Here is a 21,621-nt window from a genome sequence, read left to right on the forward strand (position 1 = left end):
TATACCATCTGTTTCACAACCTATAGTGCAACATGTGAAAGGGCTGGATAAAGACTTCCAAAAGAGCTCTTTTGATGCAAGAAGAGGATCACAGCAGCCATAGCTCTTGATCTTTTAAGTTAAGGTAGCCAGAAGGAAAGCGAGGTGCTGCTGCTGTGCCTATAAGAGTTGTGTAGGAAAAGGATTTGGGTTGGGTATGGCTTGCCACTGCAAGAATGGATAAAGGGGCAGAGCTGCAGCTCAGTGCTTAGAGCAGCTGCTTTGCATGCAAAAGGTCTCAGGTTCTGTCCCCAGTGGCATCTCCAGGTAAGGCAGGGACAGACTTCTGCCTGAAACCCCAGAGAGCTACTGCCAGTTAGTGTTGACAATGCTGAGCTTAGATGACCAATAGGTCTGACTCAGTATAAGGCAGCTTTTTATATGGCAAATGTTGAAAAATCTCATTTTGCACAACTAGGAATGGCCCGGAGCCCTGCTGATCACCCTATTTTATGGTCCAGAGAGATCCCATAAAAAACTCTTCTGTTTGAGGAGGGGGAAGGCTATGTCCTGGAAGTCAGTCAGTTCCTGGCAAAAACAGGTATGCTCTTCCCATGCAGAGCTGGAGGGTTTAAAAAAGAGCCAGCATGTGGGAAGCATGTGGGGATTTCTTTAGCTCCTTTGCTTACAGCATGGCAGCTTAATCTTTCTTGGGGGGGGTGTTGTGTCACTGGATGTAAGGGGATAAGTGAGAGCATATTTTGAGTAGCTTTGACACTTGATGGACAAGTGGGGGGGGCGCCTTGTGTCTCTCTTTTCTCCCCCTTTTTCAACTAGGTGGGGGGAGGTGGAGCCCCTCCCAAGTTCCTCTACAATTGGCTCCTTTCCCTGCATCATGTGACCTCAACCAGCCATGGCAAGAACTCCAGGGAGATTTCCTTGCATAATGTACTGGAGGCTCAATCAAACATTTGCCCTGAAGTGTGTCTGTGTGCACAAGGTCAGAGGGGGCAACACCTCCTTATCTTCAGAATGAGCTCCCTTGTTCAGTGGTTGAAGCTGTAGCTTCAGGTTTAATCCTTGCACCTATTTCTATATGTATTATGGGGTAAGGACAATGCCTCAGTTCTCTTAGGAACGTAAGAGCCTGCTGGATCAGGCCACTGGCCCATCTTGTGAAGCATCCTGTTCTCACAGTTGCCCCTCAGATGCCTTTGGGAAAGCAGCAAGCAGAGCATGAGCACAAGAGCCCTCTCCCTTCCTGTGGTTTCCAGCAATTGGTAGTTGGAAGCGTCGCTGCCTCTAGCTGTGGAGACAGAGCAGAGCCATCATGGCTAGTCGCCATTGACAGCCAACTCCTCCGTGAATTTGTCCAATCCTCATTTAAAGCCATCCAAGTTGGTGGCCATCACTGCCTTTGGTGGGACAGTGGGAGTGAGCTCCTCAGTTTAACTGTGCATGGAAGACTTCCTTTTTTCCACTTGGAATCTTCCAACATTCAGCTTCATCGAATGTCCATGAATTGTAGCATTATGTGAAAGGGAGGAATTTTTTCTTCTATCCACAGGAATAGAAAAGGATGGTGGTAACTGGATATCTGGGACAAAGATAACTTGTGGGGGAATTGTTTTTTCTCTTCCAGTCCACTTTCCTTCTTCATATGATGAGAGCAGGAGAAGGGAGCGTTTCAGAATACATTGCAATAACTTTATAGAGCCAGCAATGTTGGCAGCCCCCAAAACACAGACACTTAATCAAAGGGATTTATACCTTTAGCATGCATAGGATCATTTGAGTGTTTTAATTGTACTCACCAAGAGTGTATGACCAGTGAATTGGCAGAGAGTGTGTGTTCTGAAAAATGTTGGCATGGATCTTCTTCCATATGGAAGCTGTGTCTGAGCGTTATTTTATTTTATTTTTTGCCCCAAGCTTTCTCCATGAAAACCTGCTCTTTAAAGATGAATTGGAGCAGCCGTCAGTTTGGGTTTTCTGTGGATTGATGTTTGCTCCAAGTGATCTTTAAAGAATGGGTTTTCATGGGGAAAGCTCTGGAGCAAAAACACACACAAAAGGGCACTGAGACATGGAGCTCTAAATCATGGACCATGCCTGGAAAGAGCAGGGGAAAGGTAAAAGTGGGTAAATCCCAGGTTAGGGAAGGCTGCAGTGGATGAAAAAAAATCACTTTTGGGGAAGAAGAACAGCATTTTCTACCTAAGCAGCAATTGCAGACCCTCTAAGTGCCCCTATGTTCCAGAGAGAGTCCTGAATTTACAGACGCTGTCCCAGTTTCAGATTTGATCCCAGAATGTTCCACTTTTCCTTAAGACATCCCTATTTCCATTGGAGAAATGTTGGAGGGTTTGGAGTTATGTGACCCCCCAAGCCAAGGACGTAAGTAACCATACAACCTTTAGAAGACATCTGAAGACAGCCCTGTATAGGGAAATTTTTTAATGCTTAATGTTTTATTTTGTTTTCATATATGCTGAAAGCCATCCAGAGTGGCTGGGGCAACCCAGTCAGATGGACGGGATATGTCGGAGAAATGTTGGAGGATATGCAATTGCTTTCTGTTGCTGATTAGCAAGAGAAAGGAGACCCCTGGGGAGATTGCTTTTCCTGAAAAGGGGTGGAAGTGCTTTGAACAGATGTCGATGTTCTTGTGTGGGCCAAGGTCTTGTGTTCAAAAGTCTCCTTTCCACCACACTGTGCTGATCAGCGGTTGCTTTGCTATCATTGGTTTCCCGCTGGTCTGGTGTAGAGGCAAGTGTTGTAATCCTGTGCACACTTACCTGAGAGGAAGCTCCTTGGACTACCACGGAGTGGGCATGCACAGAGTTGCAGCATTAGTGTGCAAGCTCCGAAATCCCAATTTCAAGACTCACAAATCTGCTAGGTGGGCCTGATGCAAGTGGCTCGACTTTCAAACCCGGCTTCAGCTTTGCAATATGGGCTGCCTTACACGGCTGTTGTTAGGATCACTGAGACGATATCTGTGAAGTGCCTTGAACCTTTGGAATATGCTATATACCACCAGCAGAGGGCTTGCCACATCTTCTGATTGCTTATGTGGGGTGGGGCTTACCTGCCCCCGCCATATTTAATTCACATTGGCACCCCTGTTCCCAAGCAAGTGTGTAGAGCAGAGCTTTTCAAACTGAGTGTCATGAAACATTACATACCCTCCAACATTTCTATGATGAAAATAGGGACGTTCCATTCCATAATGATAATTTTACTGTTTATACCCCACACATCTTACTGTGTTGCTCCAGCTTCTCTGGGAGGCTTCCAAAATATATAGAAACATAATAAAACATTAAACATTTTTTTAAAAAACCTTCCCTATACAGGATTGCCTTCAGACAGTTTTGGGGGTTAAATCCAAACCCTCCAATTTTCTCCAATGAAAATAGGGACATCCTAAGGAAAAGTGGGACATTCTGGGATCAAAGCAGAAACTGGGATGGCTTCTCTAAATCAGGAACGTCCCTGGAAAATAGAGACACTTGGATGGTCTGCATGTTAGTGTGCTGGCTGCAATGTGCAGGTGTCGTGCAAATGCTCCACACGCTCCTCCCGAGGCTAGAAAGGGGTTAGTTTAACCTCTGGTTTGCTAGTAAAATTGAGATACTGTGTCGCAAAATGATGCATGTCTAAAAAGTGTGCCACCAGCAAGAAAAGTTTGGAAAGCTCCGGTGTAGAGGATGGCAATTGCTGAGTCATTGAGATGCAGATGGCCTTCAAGGCCACCTAGTCCCCAAAAGATAATCCATAGATCGAGGCTCTGTGGTTCTCTGCACACTTAACTGGGAACAAGGCCAGCTAGCACACAGTGGGATTTTATGCAAATCCTGATACAGAGCTCCATACACCGACATGGAGCTCCCTGGTGGCCCAGTAGAAGGGGTTAGATCAAAGGGACGTGTGCTTTGATCTCCATCCTCAATTCACTGCTGTCCTGAACGTCTTTGTACTCCTCAAGGAAGGGGGATATCTCCATGCAAGTCAACAGGAAGGGCCTTTTAGGTGGCAGGAGAGCTTCATGGCTTCCTTTGTTTTCCCAAAGGACTTCTGGGATGGGGATAGAGAACGAGGTTTTGCACAGAGGATCCACAATATATCTCCTGTCTTTACACTCTCACACATGCATGGTGCCTTACTTTTAAAATAGGAAAAGAAACAAATGCTTATGTGTGTGTATGAAAACCACTTTGAATTATAATTTGGGCACAAGCTCAATTTTTACCCCCAGATGAAGGTCCATCTCATTCTTCTGGCTAGACTTTGCCATATGGTGCCATCTTCTTTGCGTCTCCACCATAAGGATACTCAAACTGATTATTAAAAATACCAGAAGGATTTTTAAAAATAACATTCTAATTTTTCTTTTAAAAAATGCATAAGGTTTTGTATTACTAAAAGAGCAAGCCCTGAAAAGGGGGAAATTTGAACCTATGATGGTTGCAGGGCCAGTGTGGTGTAGTGGTTAGAGTGTTGGACTAGGACCTGGGAGACCAGGGTTCAAAACCCCACTTGGCCATGAAGCTCATTGGGTGACCTTGGGCTACTCTCTCACTCACAGCCTAAGCTACTTTGCAGGGTTGTTTTGAAGGTAAAATGGGTGAGGAGAAATATGTGTGCCACCTTCAGCTCCTGGGAGGAAATGTGGAAGAAAAAAATAATAAAATTAAAACTAATTAATTTAGCCAACATTTGATCCAGGCAAGCCACCAGAATAAGCTCGCCTTCCTCTTGTGGAGACAGCTTCAGTCACCTGGTCAAATTCTGAAAATTCTTCCATAACTATTAACGTGCAAAATTTTGTCTTGAAATAAAAAAGAATCATCATAGGGCACTGTTAAAACTGCCAATGCTTCCAATGATTTGAAAAGGCCATCTCCATTTTTTTCCTTACAAAAATGAAGAAGCAGAAGCAACATTTACAAGACCATAGACAGAAATTCCTTTTTTGGAAGTTTCCTGCCTGGATATTTGACGGGCAATTCCCAAATGTGTTGACAGAAACTAACGTGGAAGACAGGTAGATTTCAAAAGATAAGCAAGTTTATGAAGCAGACGTCTTCACATCAACAGGGTTGACTCGGTTCAGTTCTGGCTTAAACAGAAACAAACGAACAGAAAGAATCTTGGGAAACAAGGTCACAGTCATGGCAAAACGCTGTGGCACGACGGCTGAGGATATTGACCATGCTTAGCATTCAAATAAGACAAGAAAACACTGGCATTTCAGTTTCATTTGAAAATACAAAGACAGTAGTAAAGTTGATATTTCGAGACAATACTCTTTGACATGTTTCAAAACTCTATTGGTAGTTTAGCCAACTAGCTAGAGATTCTAGAAACGCTATTCCTTTTGCAGACCAGTCAAAGAACAAACCATATATTGCACACACAGAGGAGAAGTGGCCAAAGACAGACGTCCCTCTCTTCTCCAACGAGGGCATGTGGATGTCGGAACGGATGCACCATTAACCTCGGAAGACTCGTGTCCATATATACAAGGCAATCTGGAATTCAGGACTGTGATTACAAAAGCAGAGGACCAGAAGGATTTGCCACGTCGCCTAAACATGAATGACAAACTCAGGGTTAGTGTAGGAGAATCCTGCAAACTCGTTCTGGTCCAAGTTCATGATGAAGAGTTTGTCGGTGGGCGTGAGTTCCACAGGCTGCCTCGTGAACTCCTTATCGAAGTTGGAAGTGTCGTGCTTGTCTTTCTGTTGGATGAAAAGCACAGGGTTAAAAAAGGGAGGCCGAGGGAACGGAGTGCGGGGAGCAGGGCAGAGAACTTGCCCCCCCCAACAAACCAGTCGCCAGACCCATCAGGCAGCTCAGAAGAGGAGAGGGAAGGAATAGCCATTCCAATTTCGAAGGAGATGTATTGATGTGCCATTGCCGTGGACCTGCAGCAGTCACTGGGAGACACTGGGCTATGTGTCTCCGCAGGGATAAATATCCCCTTGTTTTAGACTGATCTGAGCAATGGTTACAATCCAATGTGTGCACACAGCAATCTAGGAAGAGCAGATTTCTACTACTGCTTCTGCAGCCTGAGTTCTCAAAGCATTTTTAAGGCAGGGATAGGGAACCTCAGGTCTGGGAGCCAAAGCACTGTCCCCCCAAGTCAATCTGGCCCTCAGGACTCCCCCCCCCCACAACTATGCTCTTCTTGCTGGCCCTGTTCTACATGCTCCTCGAGTACTTTTGCCGGGCTGGAATTTGTCCGAATTGTGATAATGCCTCTTGCTCGTCTGGAGTCGGTGGGTGCCAAAAACTTGTGTGCGCCTGGAATGTAGCCTAAGTATACACAGGTAACGGTCATATCCATTGCTCCTCCCACTTTTGACTCTGGCCACGCCCACCACTGACATGGGGCCTGCAGAAAGCTGCCCACAAGTAAAGGTGGCCTCACTCATTTTAAAGCTTTCTAAGCCGGTAAGGCTTGTGGTCTGATCCCAAGCATATGCTCATTTACTCAGAATGGATATGATCTTCAGTGGCAAGCAGGTACGAAGCATGAGCTGGGAATTCCCAGCTGGACACATCATTACGTGGCCTCAGGTATACCTTGGTTCCCGCAGCCTCAGTCGCCCCTTCTGTAATTTGGGGGCAATAATCTGCTGGAGTGGATCATTATGAGAGTTACAGAGGCAACATATGTGCAGCACTTTGAGCAAGCTAGAAATTTATAGCAATAATCGCATATAAGAGTGCTACTTATTTACTTTTCGTATTAATAATACTATTAATGTAATGCATTTTTAATATGAAAAAGTGGGCTAGGAGTTTGGTGACGAGAATTGCTGCTCAGTTAAGTGTCAGACTCACTCCCATCCCTTCGAGAGTGTGCGCACTCAACCCATTTCTCCAGCACAGCCTACGAGTTTTACGTTTTATATATCAATTTTGAAACATTCTTGGGAAAGGCCATGCATTAAATTGGACATCTTACATTCCAGGTAGTGACATATTTATGCAGTGAGTGTATTTTCAGGAGGAAACAGTGGAAAACAGCAACACAGAGAGAAACATTTTTTCCCCCATCTTGCATTGTATTGAATATCCCTAGAACGATGCTACTGCCCTTACAGAGGGGACATGAAGTCATTCTCCTGCATGTGGTGGTGAAGATGAAAATGATAGCAGCAGTAGTTGGAATAATAATAATAATAATTATATTAATAGCAGCAGTCATAGTAGTTTCTTATCATGCAAACGTTTCATTGAAACACAGATTTGCAATACAGTTAGGAAAAGACTTGGTGAAGGAAGCATCCCTGTAAAACACAGTAAACTAGAGCCAGAAAACAAGGCATAAATGCTTCTGTTGCAGCAAGGGGAGCATTTTGCATGCTGAGGGCAGAGCTCTCTTCTTCTGCAGTACCAAGGATGGGGAACCTGTAGCACTTTGGGCATGGCTGGGATTCCACAGATGTTGGTCAACATCCAGGGATAATAATAGGAACTGTAAGCCAAGGACATCTGGATGTCTACAGATTCCCAGTTCTTGCGCTACACCTTGTGGACAGAAGCATCTTGTGTAACGCCCTTTCATATCAATGGCGCTGGTGCAAAAGGACATCCTAGTTAATGGTGCTCATCGCTTGTTTTGTTATGTATATACCTTCTATGAGGAAGCCAATCCAGGGATTCCCTGCCCAAATTCTAGTTATGCAATAATGGTGCTGCAGTGAAAGGGGAACCCTGGATGGCTTCCAACCTGGTGCCCACCAGATGTTTTGGGGAAGATGCTTGCTGGTTTCCTACAGGCACTGGTTGGCCACTATGAGAACAGGACTAGATGGGCCACTGGCTGATCCAGCAAGCTCTTCTGATGTTCTTAGGAAAGTCTCATGGTCCATATGGCTTCCCTCCAATTAGAGATTGGGTGGAAGACAGGGTGGTGAGTGCATGCATACACACATAGCTCAGCGGCAGAGCATCTGCCTTGCATGCAGAAGGCCTCAAATTCAATCCCTGGCAGCTCCAGGTAGGGCTGGAAGGGAACCCTGCCTGAAATCCTGGAGACCCACTGCCTATCTGTGTAGACCAGGCTTCCTCAACATCGGCCCTCCAGATGTTGTGAGACTACAGTTCCCATCATCCCTGACCACTGGTCCTGCTAGCTAGGGATCATGGGAGTTGTAGGCAAAACATCTGGAGGGCTGAGTTTGAGGAAAGCTGGTGTAAACAATACTGAGCTAGATGGACCAGGGGTCTGATTCAGTATGGAAGAGCTTCCTCTATTCCTACGCAGGAAAACCCTTGAGTGTACATTCTCGGGATCAGAGCTAGTTTTTTTAAACAAACAAACAAATATTTGCCAAACAATAATCACTTTCTATAATTTCTCTTGGATTCTATAGACATTAAGGTTGTCAGAATTTGGAAGCACGCTAGAGGTTCTGGCCCTCCCAGAGAGGCCTCTGCTTGGTGATTGCATCATAGTAGGTCTGTCACCTACCCACATCTAAACTATGGGGGCTGGAGCAGCTGAACCAGCATTCACAGCCTCTGGCATTACTCCTGCCTGGCTGTTGATTAAATGCCAACATGGCTGAAGTCATTAGGACCATATGAATGAGCAAGCTTTTGTGGGATGAACTTTTTCACCAGCCTACTAATGTGTGGTAGAGAATGTAGCAAAATGGCCACCTATTAAGGACCCTGAGATGGGCAAAACATCCAATCACATATTTAATGTAGGTGTTTTCTGACACACAGCTGAGATGATGACAGACTCTCATGTTGCAAAGGTCTGACTTTTCAATGAGAAGTTGTGCAAGCCACAGCTCATCCCTTAAGTTTCTTTTTGTCATGTGGCCCAGGAAGATGGAAGCTGTGTTCTCACCACTTGCCTGTGATTGACATGAGAGCATTCCATGCAAATGGATTGGGAGGGGCCATAGCTCAAAGGAAGAACAGCTGCTTGGCATGCTGAAGGCACCAGATTCAATCCCTGCCACCCTCAGGTCAAATAATCTTTGATAAAAACTAAGTGAGCATAGCAGGATGATGTTGTAATCCAAAACATCTGGAGGGCACCAGATTGGAGAAGCTGGTTGAAAATGACTGGCTTCTCCATGAAATTATTTCAGTCATAATGGAGTCTTAGAACAGGGCTCTGTCCCCTGACCACATAACTTACCCCTATGAGCTCCATCCCTTTAGTAGCCAAGAGTAGTTTTCTCTTGCAGCAGGGTCCTCTTACACCCTCCAAAGCTTCATTCATTCAGTAGGAGCTGAAATACCTTGGAGGAATGTCATCAACCCCAGTAGGCAGGATGTGGTCAGATGGGCCAATGACTTGAGTTGATTGACGGCCAAACCCATTTCTTGGTGGTTTCATCACTCTCTGGTTGACCTCAGCTATTTGTCCCAAGCCATCCCCATTACCACTAGCGCTTAAACAAGGAATTAGCTCATTTCTTTGCACATTCAGTATCTTATAAAGGTTGGATCTGGGCTGAAGCAGGCTATATTCTGAGCCCTGATGAGATTCTAACCATTTTAAGGGATCCCTACCTTAGGTATAATAATCCTGTCTGACAGACACTTAAAGAAATAAATAAGTTTCAGGTTGGCTCTATATCTTCCCAAACTCAGAGAATGAGTTAACATATACCTTACAGATTTCCCAAATGCTTGTTTAAGATAATAAGGGAGACCAAGATAAAAAGAGAAGTTTGTTTCAAAAATGATGGCAGGCATGTTTAGGTCTTCAGTGGGTTGGTTGCACCAGGGATACTGATGTTACTGAGGGCTATTGCCCAATAACATATTTTGGGCAGCACCATCTGTTGCATGTTTACTTGGAGCTGCCTTCTGCCAAGTTGGATCAATGGTCCATCTATCTCTGTAATGCCTACACTGACTGGCAGCAGTTCCCCAGCATTTCAGGCAGGGGAGGCTCCTAGCCCTACCTAAAGGTGCCAAGGATTGAGCCTGGGGACCTTCTGCAGTGAAAGCAGATGGTCTACCACTAAGCTAAGATTCTAGCCCTCATGATTTTGAATAGAAGGCTGATTTAAATAGGAAGGCAGGAAGCTACCTTATCCTAACCACTGGTCTACCCAGCTCAGTATTGTTTACACTGGCTGGCAGTGGCTCTCCAGGGTTTCAGGAAGGAGACATTCCCAGTCATACTTAGAGATGCTTCCAGGGATTGAACCTGGGACCTTCTTCATGCAGAGCAAGTGCTCTGCCACCAATCCATGGCCATTACTCAAATGCAGTGAGACTGACTCCCAGCCCCAAACTGCAATCCAAGTCAGACCCATTGACTCCTAGGTAAGTGAGTGTAAGACTGCAGCAACAGTCAGCTCATTGTATTCCGTGGGAAAACCCAAGTAGCCATTTGTTCAGCTTTAAATAGCAGGTTTCATGGGGAAAGCTCTGGAGTGTGTGTGCTCAGACATGGAGCTTTAAAGTGAGGAGTTCTACTTGGAAAGAGTGGGGCAAAAGGTAAGTGCAGATAAGTCCATCACCAGATACATCCCAAGGCTGCTATTTGCTCACAAGGACATCTGCCTCCAGAGCAAAACCACAGGCTGCTGATGTTTCATGCAATGACCAGATGGGACCTGATGGGGCAAAAACTTTGGGGATGCCCCCCCATCAAAAACATCATCAACATTTTTGAAATACCTAGCAGAGGAAGGCTGCTTCATTTGCGGAGCAAAGGTATGATCTTCCATTCTTTGGCTTGAACGAAGTTAGGCCGTATGGCAGGCATAGGCAAACTCAGCCCTCCAGATGTTTTTGGCCTACAACTCCCATGATCCCTAGCTAACAGGACCAGTGGTCAGGGATGACAGGAATTGTAGTCTCAAAACACCTGGAGGGCCGAGTTTGCCTATACCTGCCTTATGGCTTCTTATGCCGGCTGTTCAATAGTTGTGCAGGAGACAAAGTCACAGCACCTTCCCTTTCTAGCAGGGATCCCATCCAATTTTTGCATACATTTACAGGGCAGGGAACATGGAATTCAGCTCAGCAAAGGAGCAGGCTAATTGGACCACCCAGATCTTTCCACCTTGCTCAAGAAGGGTTGACTAGTGACACACCTATTGTGCAAACCTGGTCCACTTGATTGCCAGCCTCAGAGTTGCTGCACTGGGTCAATGTTAATGGGAAATGGAGACGAGAGTGTTCATCTGGATCCATCCAAAGGCATGTTAAGTCCAAGTGGCTTAAATGTCATTGTAAGATGTGAATTCGTGGCTCCCAGACCAGGCTGCTCCAGGTATGTAGATGCTACAGATAGCTTGTATCCTGTCCTGATGGGTCTCAGAAGGTCCTAATGAACTCGGAAGTTCAAAGGGTCCACCACTGTGTTGAGTTTCCTGGAGGAAGGCTTTTTAAGATTGGGCTGCTCATCAGTACCTGTTAGGCTCTTCCACCCAGATTATTTAATGTATAAAACTGCTTAGATAGACTTTCCCACAAACTGAAATGCAGACCTGAAATTTCAGTCTGGAGAGGGGAGCACTTTCCTTTCTTTTTCCTTAAAAAAACACAAACTGATCACATCAAACAATTTTATAAAAGCAGTAATAAGGCCTTGTTGAAAGAACACTTTCAAGCTCACAACATTAAGGACTTCACATGCTAAGTTTAGTAGTTTAGTTCAGGCTTCCCCAACCTTGTGCCCTCCCAATGCTTTGGACTACAATTCACATTGAACCCAGCATCATATGGCCATGCTAGCTGAGGGTGATGGGAGTTGTAGTCCAAAATATCTGGAAGGCACCAGGTTGCGTTGGAAAGCTGAAGTATAATTCTGAGCACCCACACCTGGAAATGCTTTCAAATTTTAACTCTGTAAATCGTTTGCAAACAGATTCGAGCTGTGATTCTGCTTGCAATTTTCTTCTGCAGTAACCCCCATGCTTATCACCATACTGTCATTTAGTCTCATTTACAAATAAATTGAGTTTTCCTCCAACCAAGATTTCTGACTCTTTATTTTATAATTGTATCTGGAAAAAAAATAATTGGCACATGAACAACTCAAAGCAAACGGTAAGTGAAGAACCCCTCCCCACCCCCAAAGAGAGAATAAAAGGTTTCCGAGCAGCATCCGAGTCTTAAAAGAACCCATTTCATTTTCCTTTAAGGTTGCCAGCCCTACTGGCAAAGGAGAATTCCAGTGGCAAGTCTTTGTTACTTTCAGAAGATTAGTTGAGACAATAAAATAAAATAAAATAATAAAATAAAATAAAATAAAATACAGCTTCAGTCAAGTTACACAAATACTGTTTGGACTTTTAAATATCAGCTTCATTTTAGTAAAAATACTCAGGTTTTTGACACACGTAAAGCGCAGTGGAACAGACAGGAGTTTGTCGATTTGGCAACTGGACAGACAGCACCCCACCCCACCCCAAATACTTTTAAGGAAAGAAACCCACAAAGGTTTGATAGGGTAACGTCGACACCGTGACATGAGTGGTAGATACTAGGGTGACCATTGGTTCCAAAGCATTCCCAGGAAATCCTGCCATCTTGTTCAGCTTTGCCAGACCAGATTGTAGCCGACTGATGGGTTATGAGCAGGGAATCGACTGACATGGCCCTGCCTGCGTGTGATCCTGTTCTTTCTTCCTGGGAGCTCAGGCATCAGTCTCTGTGTGGTTAGAAATTAGCCTGAAACTCTGGGAGCCCACACTGAGCCGCAGCCTCTGCTTGGGAAGAAGCCCCTGGTCAACCTGCTTGCCACCAGCTCAGCATCAACCTGAGCTGAGAAGCAGGATGTCGCTGGCCCCTTTGGGCTGCAAACCACAGAAAATGGACAGTGAGAAGTTCTCTCTCTCTCTCTTGCAACCCAGAGGTTTGCAACTTAAGGAGGAGCGTATGGTGCTGCCTGGCAAAGAGTCAGACCCACCATGACCAGCTAGCTCAGAATTGTCTACACTGATCGGCAGCAGTGGCTCTCTGGGGTTTCAGACAAGGGAATGTTTCCACCCCTTGCTGCAGATGCCATTGGCAAGTGACCTTCTGCATGCCAAGCAGATGCTCTACCACTAAGCTACAGCCCAGCAAATCTGCCAGTTTCGGTTCCCCTCAACTTCTCATTTATCCAATCTTAAGACAACTTCTCCACATTTCCAAATCAGTTTGCAATTGTTATTTTTATTTTTAAAAGCCCTCAAGAAAATTCACCACCATTTAAAGCCTCATCCTCCCCAGCAATTCCCAAGGGTCCTCAGGGATAATGCTCGAGAAAATGCTGCTGGATCAGGCCGGTGGCTCACCTAGTTCAACATTCTAGTGGCTCATCTAGTTGATTTCCCATAGGCCAACCAGATGCCTGTGGGAAACCAGCAAGCAGGATTCGATCACAAGACTCCTCTCCCCTTCTGTGGCCTCCAGAAACAGCTATTCAGTTTGTGTATGTGTAGATCCAGGCATGCCCCGCCCCCAAGTCTCCTTCACTTCATGGAGATTTATGGGGTCCTACATCCTGGCTGTGCTTCCCACACCCCCACATGCAAGACCAAAGGGAGAAAACTCAGCACCGTCAATTTGCAATGCAAAGGCAATCTGCAGGCGTTCCTGTGCAGCTGCAGTAAAAAAAATGGCTGTGGGCTGCATCTGCATTCAGGCTGGATTCGGTCGTGTTGCAAGGACTCAAAAGGAAACTGGTTCGCGTGTGCTGAATGATTCCCCCCACCAAAGATCTTCTGGAGATAGCACCCTTTGAAAAAATGTGGGAGGGATTTCCCAATGCATTTTTTAAAAGCAAGCAAAATAGCCCATCCTGCAAAAGTGAAAAGGCAGTAACAGCCGGTCCTTTTGCAAAGTACCTAACAGAGGCATAGAAGGATGGCAGCATCTGCAGGATTTTTACAAGTGATTAAATTAATCCACTGCTTGTCCCCTAATCTAAGGGCGGGGAACCCGTGACTCTCCAGATGTTGTTGGACTGCAACTCCCAGCAGTCCTAGCCAGCATGGGCTAAGGTCAGAGGTGATGGGATGTGGAGTCCAGCCACATATGGAGGGCCACAGCTTTCCTGCTCTAAAGCAAGGACTAGGTGGGTTTTCTCAGGCTGATTGTGAAGCAAATTGGCTTTCTTCCCAAGCCTTGTGTCCCATCCCAAGTGTTATTAAGCCTACAGAAACGAGGATCTTTCTTTTCCCCACAGTCTTTGAAACATGGTCATTCTAGTATCACCACAAAATAAATTCAGATCATGACGGCTAATGGTTTGCAACAGAGGATGTCACCACAACAGCTGCTGGGAGCAGATGGTAATGGATGCGGGAGGGTGATGCTTATGGTCTACAATGGCTACTTAGCTCTGGACTTCAGCTTTAAAAAACTCAGAGTTACAAAAGGAAAATCCTTCGAATTCTGATTGGTCAATGTTCCTGATGACTTCCTGGTCGGGTGGTGTTAAGACAGGTGGGTGGCGAGTGAAAAACCGGTCGAAGTTTTCGGCGTTTCGTCCGCACTATGAAAGGGGAAAAAAAGAACTCATGGTAGGTGGCGAAAAGGGGGAAAGAAAAGCGGGAGGAGGAGAAAAAAAAAACAACCCAACCCAAATGCAAAAGTCGGAGGTGGTTTTTGCCACATCCCCACCCCGTCCCAGGCTCCAGCCCCCCACCCCCACCCCTGGTGGTCAGGCAAAGTATCTCCAAATGAGCAAAACGAGGTGAACAAAAAAAAGAAACAATGCAAAATACTTATGACTCCTTTGGCAGGAGGGTGGATCTGATTGCAACCGCGGAGTATTTTGTCATGGAGGTGCTGGGGAACTGATAAGCTGTCAGCCAGCCACCCGGCAAGTAATTGTAGGAGAAGGATGAGATGACAGGGCAATTACTTGCAGAACTCCACCAGCCGCATGCAATACCGTACCTGTCCCAGAATGTGCCACATGCATGGGAAGGTGTGTGTGTAGGGGGGTGGCATCTCTCTTTTGGAAAAACAAACACATTATACTTGTATATCCTGCTCCTGCACAGTGATCTCCATCGTCTCACATCCAAGGGACAGATCAGGTTCACACCCGCTTAGCTTCAGCCAGGCTGCAGCCTCAGGTGTCCCCAGACTGCACCCTCTTGCAAAAAAAGAGAGAGACTGGCATTTCAGCAACATGCTTCCGGGGACTTGTGCCCCCGCTCCATTTTAAGCCCAATCAGAAGGTCGGCGGTTTGAATCCCCGCAACGGGGTGAGCTCCCGTTGCTCGGTCTCTGCTCCTGCCAACCTAGCAGTTCGAAAGCACGTCAAAGTGCAAGTAGATAAATAGGTACCGCTCCGGCGGGAAGGTAAACGGCATTTCCGTGCTCTGCTCTGGTTTTCCAGAAGCAGCTTAGTCATGCTGGCCACATGACCCTGAAGCTGTATGCCGGCTCCCTCGGCCAATAAAGCGAGATGAGCGCCGCAACCCCAGAGTCGGCCACGACTGGACCTAATGGCCAGGGGTTCCTTTACCTTTACCTTTTTAAAAACCGGCTGCTCAATCTGACAAGGCACCAAGGGGATACCACTACTGAGAACCACTGCCCACTTCTGGGCACATAGGTTCACCCCAATCTCCCCTCAGCAAGGCCATGAAATCTGCTGTGTGAACAACAGTATTTCAATTACCAAGGAGTCCAAACTAGGCATTGTGACACATCTGTCTGTTTACCCCTCTTCTCTTCCAACTGTAACACTGAGTCATAAGCCCTCATTTTGCATATTTTCCAGGCCCTTCCCTCACCCCACCTCACATGAATGGCTGCTTCTGGAAGGGAAGGAGACTGAGGAAAGGACGATGTCACACATGGCAGGGAGGACCAAACTGGTCAAGATAGCAAGCCAGGTGTGACTGCAGTTGTGCAATCCCCTCACCCCCACAGCAGATCGCAAGTGCAGACGCTATAATGTCTACTTTGAGGCTGGGTTCCTTGGAGGAAGACTTTGATAAACCAGTCATTACAGTGATAGCTTGGTGCATCTGCTGAGTCATTTCGTTGAGCAGTACCACTTATGCAAGTTCTCAAGATTTCATTTCATGAAAACACTTACGGCACACCCATTTTGAGACAAATCAAGTTTCGGCGGCTGAGGGCCATTGTTTGTAAGAACCAATGATTAATGAAGAATTCCAGCATAGTTTCAGTTTCCCTCTGTTTCCCTCATTTCCCCCATTAATTTGTGATTTCCTCCATCCCCCCAAAAGAAGTCTGCATGAAAATTTGTTTGCATTTCCCTGAGAGTATGCATTTTTGCATGTGATTCTGCCTAATGCAAGCACATATTTTTTGCAACCAATTTTCCCAACAAAAGGTAGTTTTGAACATTATTGTCACCAGGTTATGCATTTTTAGAGAACTGCACCATAAAATTCAGAGCAGTGTGGAGTTCCAAGGATAGCCATGTGCTTCAGTTCGTTCACTGGCCGGCAATTGCAAATTGAGTACATCCAAAGTAACAAGAGAACAGGAAAAAATTATTTCCCTGCCCCCCCCCAATCCCTATAATCCAAGCCTTTGCCTTTGCCTACTGGGCTGTTTGGGTTGCGATCTATCAGCTCTGAAAAGAGGACCTTTAAGTGTCTAGCTCATACATTGCAAGCTCAGAGAGGATGCTTTTAAAGGAACACAAGAACATCTTCTATGGGATTCGACTCTGCCAATCAAAGGGCCTGTCAGCATCAGCATTAATGGCTTTCCTTTAATGGTGACTGAACTGTTGTTCATATCAAACAGACCATCTAAGCCTTGCTCTCTTGGCGTGATGCCCTCAGAGGAAATGGAGGCGCTTAGAAGTACCGTACATCCCTCCTTCACGCACACACACAGTTTTTAAAAAGTAGCCACTCATCCCAGGCAGTAGCTTTTTTCACCACTGTTTTTTTACCCCCTGCATGGTATTTAACTTTCATTTGCTAAGAAAAACAATTTGCATTTTTAATAAACGTAACAGCAGGCTCTTAAAAAAAATTAATTATTCAAGGCAAACACTTGCAAACTGTCAAGCCTCTTCAGCTTCTCACAACTGGGAGCTTGTAGCGGGGAAAGGAGGCTACTCTGGGGTCCACGTATTCCTTCCCCAAATCCCACGACCACCGCATGATCTTTCAGCAAAAGGTGCCACACCACCAACCTTCCTTTCCAGAGATCCAAGCAGAAAGCTGTTCCCATCATGCTGAGTCCACTGGAACCCAGAAAGTGGCCTCGTACCAGGTTCCAATATTTGCCCATCAAGCAGATTAACGCCAGCTCTGAGGGGTATTGGCCCTCCAGTGTCATGGACAAAAAAGGTATTCTCTCTCTCTCTCTCTCTCTCTCTAACTGGCCATAACCAGAGATTGAACTCACAACCTTTCCCATGGAAAGCATAATCATTTTGTCTACCAGTGAAATACTGGTATACTCCCCATAACCATTGGAGGTAGTGCTGACTGAGGTCTGATTTCAGCAGAGACATTTAGAGCTAGAGTTGGAAGGTAGGGACACGGGTGGCGCTGTGGGTTAAACCACAGAGCTTAGGACTTGCCGATCAGAAGGTCGGCGGTTCGAATCCCCACAATGGGGTGAGCTCCCGTTGCTCGGTCCCAGCTCCTGCCAACCTAGCAGTTGGAAAGCATGTCAAAGTGCAAGTAGATAAATAGGTACCGCTCCAGCGGGAAGGTAAATGGCATTTTCATGCGCTGTTCTGGTTCACCAGAAGTGGCTTAGTCATGCTGGCCACATGACCCGGAAGCTGAACGCTGGCTCCCTCAGCCAATAAAGCGAGATGAGCACCGCAAGCCCAGAGTCGGCCACGACTGGACCTAATGGTCAGGGGTCCCTTTACCTTTTACCTAGAGTTGGAAGGTACCCAAGGATAATCTAATCCAACCCCCTGCCATGCAGGAATTGCAGCTAAATAATTCCTGACAGATGACCACCCAACTTCTGCTTTAAAATATCCAATGAAGGAGAGTCTAACACCTTCCAAGGAAGTCCCTTGGATACTTTGGGAATCTTAGGAAAGCTGTGCTTATGCCATGTTGGCACTCAAGATAACCTTTTCATTAATCAAAAGCTGCTGTGGTTCTGGGCTCATACATGTTTAGATATGCCTGCTTTGATGTACTAATTGGCTTGCTTTGATGGTACCCTTATCCGTGGGAACTAGGATGTTGGGCTCTGAGCCCAGAAGAGGAACTATCTGTAATGTTTTGGGTACTGGCCACCTGCACCCTGGCCATCTCTTTGCTGTGGAGCCCGTCCCATGGAAGGCTTTGAGCTGGGCCAAGGGGAACTGCTGTGCTGTAAACCTATGCCTTTCTTCAATAAAAGCATTAGAACTGGCCACTCTGGTGTCTTTTGGATCCTTCCTCGGGACTCCCGCATCTCACAAACTCCCACAAGCTTTCCTCCAGCTCTGCGACTGTGGTTTGGGTTTACAACACAGGTGCCCTGCCAATGGCCTTTCCCCAAGCTGGGCAAGCTCTCAGCCTGCACTTCTTCCCTCTTCAATAAGGATCTACCAAAGAGCGTTATCGGGAAAATCTCTAAAACCATGTCAGGGAAGCGCTTTGGAGATTCTGCAGCGTTCTATAGTGTGACAAGCGTCACTCTTACTCAGGGGCCGGTGGGAAAGCAAAGCATGTTTGGGGAAGGAGCAAGAGCCCCTCTTTACCCCCCCCCCCTTTGAGTGCAGGAGCCAAGCAGCAATCCTGTAATGAAGGTGCAAGGTTGCTCTTGCCATTTTCATTTTGGATAGTGGAGTCTGCAGCTCACAGCTGCAAGCGGAGGATTTTTATCAGCACGTGCACTGAAGCTTATCTTCCCAAGAAACATTCAGAGGGTCTCTAAGAGCTGGATGAGCAGAACGGCTGTAAAAGGTCGCTGCCTGCCTGGATGTCTGTGTTTTTCTTTAAGCAGCTATTTTTTGGGGTGGTGGTGGTGGTGGTTATTAAGCCTTGGACATTTTTGAAATCTGCTTCAAGCGCCTTCTCCACAAGCCACAAGTCTGCAACTGCGGAGAACTTCTTTTCCACATGATTCACGTCCCAGAAGACAGCTTCAAAGACATTCGTCTCCTCTAACCTGACCTGACAGCGGCAAGTCTCACGGAGAATGACATTCGGAAATCAAAATGATTGAACAGCTCATGTGCCCCCGCGCTGTTCCCAAGAGCCCTTGCTTCCATGCAGGCGTGTGTGTGTGTGTGTGTGTGTGTGTGTGTGTGTGTGTGATACCACATCATAATCATAGAATCACAGAACTGTAGAGTTGGAAGGGACTGCAAGGGTCATCTAGCTCAATTGCCTGCATTGTAGGAATCAACCCCCTTAAGACAGATGGAAAGCACCTACTTAGCAGCACCATCCATGGATCAAATCTGAACATGGGGAATAATTGCCAAGAGGCATTCATGGTGGCTCTTTGTATGTTTGCTTACCGCCTTGGAGGTTCACCAAACTAGCTGACCTGAAAAATGTTTACCTAGCAACAAAATGGGCAAGTGTTTCTGCGGACAAGCATTTGTAGGTTGGGCTTGGGGAGTGGGAAATGAAATGCAGAATGGTTATTTACTGGCCATAATAAATTATCATCCTATAAGATTCTTTAGGCCAGTCTCCTCCAACCTATTGTCCATATTGTTTTTGTAGTAGGACAGCATCTACACTATAGAACTCCCTGCCTATTGACGTCAGGCAAGCACTTTTGCTGTGCTCTTTCTGGTGCCTGCTACAAACATTATTGCTTAGACAAGCCTACCCAGATGTTTCAAAAGTTGATGTGCGTTTTAATCTGTTCTCAGTCTATTGTTATTTGACTTCCTGCAAGTTTTACCTTATTGTTAATTATGGTTTTGTCTTTTTTTGTAAACCATCTTGAGGTTTTTCTACATTCTAGTGGCGTATAAAATTTAAGAATTGTGCCAGACAGGCTCCTCGCTGCATGGGCAGTCAGTCAGTGCAGTGCAGTGCAGTCTCGTGAACCCTTCACGCCTCGTCCCCGCTCTCACCCAGTGTGCTGGCAAAGGACGCAGCACCACTGGATGGACCAATGGTCTGATTCCGTATAAGGCAGCTTCCTATGGTCCTATGCTCCAAAAACAGAGCCATCCTCAGTCATGTCTTGAAACTGGGTTTAGCATCTGAAACAGAAGAGGAAAAAGGCAAGCCTAGGCCAGGCAGCAGTGTGGCAGGAAGCTCTACCTGCTTCTGTAAGCCTCACACGCCTGCCAGCTCAGCCTGCTCCTGGACGTGCAGCTAAACCTTTGAAAATACACTTGTCACTGCCTATTAGCTTCAGAAGCACCTGGTGCAGCAGAGACATCAGGCAGGGCGCCTGACAACACTGGCGGTAAAGGATGAGGGCTGTGTCTCTCCTCCTCCTCGCTGTTTCAGAATGAGGACTGTACTAGGAAAGGCTTTCTGCACTTGCAACACATCCTTCACCAACCTGGTGCTGCCCAGATGTTCTGGGAAGTACAGCCCCCAGGTGTTTTGGATTACTACAGTGCCATCATCCTGGCTAGGGCTGATGGGAGTTGTCGTTCAAGACATCTCAACAGCACGAGGCTTGGGGAGGTTGGCATGATGGTTGGGTATTCCAACAAGATCCACCATCAGTGGTTCTCCAAGTGGGAGGCAGGATTAGTTAGGGGGCAGCTAAGAGGCAAGGGGGTGGCCAGGGGAGCTGTAGAGGACTATCAGACTTTGAAAAGTTGGCATCACTGGATCAAGTACATCAGTCTTGTTGAATTAGTTAAACTAAATGGTTTTAGCAGTATTTTGAATAAGCATACAATTAATTGTCACTTTTGAATTTTATTGGGTTATTATCTTCTTTAGTGGGTCATGCAAACCACTTTTCTGAAGAATGTTGGGGATGAGTTTATGGAACCAAGGGGGCTCCCTGAAAGAGTTTGGGAACTACTGTGATACACCCCCCTCCCACAGCACCTGGTATTCAGAGATGGAGTGAAGCATTTAGCTACCAGGACTTCAGCTGTTGATCCTTAACTAAACTCCTGGAAATGGCTGAGATTTCTAGGACCATCTGAGATGCAGAATGTGAGAGCTGCAAGCTCACAATGACGGCTGCAGCTCCAGCGCCATTGCCTGAAATGACCTTGAATGGGGTGCTGTAGTGCATATTTAAAAGAACCAGACCCCTGGGGTGTGTGCAAGCATGTTTCTGCTTTCCCACAGAATGTAATTCATCTTTTGCCCTTTGTATGGATGAGATGTGACCACTGACCCTTGTTCCTCAAAGCGTTATGCAGCTCCATCCAGAAATAAACACTTTCACTCGCCAGCTGCACCCCACGCAAGCTGCAAACTCTTAATTGTATTGATTGATCCAGCAAGCAGCAAGCCTGTCATGGACTGGTTGGTTGGGAGGAACCAGCTGCGGAAGCCCCAAGGGAAGAAGGCTCAGAGCCTGGGGAGCAGTGGGGGGACAACTATGAGTGGCCAGAGGGAGAAGAGAGGGCAGACTGGGAGAAGAAGGTGTTGGAAGCTGAAGAGGTAACAGTAGTGAGTGGGGAGAGTCTGTGGCAGAGGGCAGTTCAGACTCAGATACAGAAGCAGAAGCAGAAGGGGAGGAAGACCAAGAGGCAAAGATGGGCCGTGCATTGTGAAGAGGGACGCATGGCTCTCCCTCCTGCTG

At 46.4% G+C, this 21,621-nt stretch overlaps 1 protein-coding gene and 1 long non-coding RNA gene across 3 annotated transcripts in view; one reads left to right on the plus strand and one right to left on the minus strand.

Annotated features, from left to right (window-relative positions):
- LOC309518869 overlaps positions 1-11,507 on the plus strand; it is a 213,773-nt gene extending 202,266 nt beyond the window's left edge. The window contains exon 2 of the long non-coding RNA XR_014213630.1: positions 8,180-11,507. This is a non-coding gene — a long non-coding RNA (uncharacterized lncRNA). The remainder of the gene's footprint in view (positions 1-8,179) is intronic.
- Positions 5,031-21,621, minus strand: part of PRKCB (protein kinase C beta) — a 187,370-nt gene continuing 170,779 nt past the window's right edge. Inside the window, exon 17 of one of the 2 annotated variants that reach the window (XM_082199358.1) lies at positions 5,031-5,726. In XM_082199358.1, the coding sequence (XP_082055484.1) occupies positions 5,574-5,726 (153 nt within the window). In that variant the 3' untranslated portion in view covers positions 5,031-5,573. Of the gene's footprint in view, positions 5,727-13,397; positions 14,468-21,621 lie in introns of those variants that run through there. The other variant, XM_082199357.1, reaches the window with a different exon arrangement.

This window comes from Podarcis vaucheri, assembly GCF_965113315.1.
Source record: "Podarcis vaucheri genome assembly, chromosome: 14".
In the NCBI taxonomy this organism is placed as follows: domain Eukaryota; kingdom Metazoa; phylum Chordata; class Lepidosauria; order Squamata; family Lacertidae; genus Podarcis; species Podarcis vaucheri.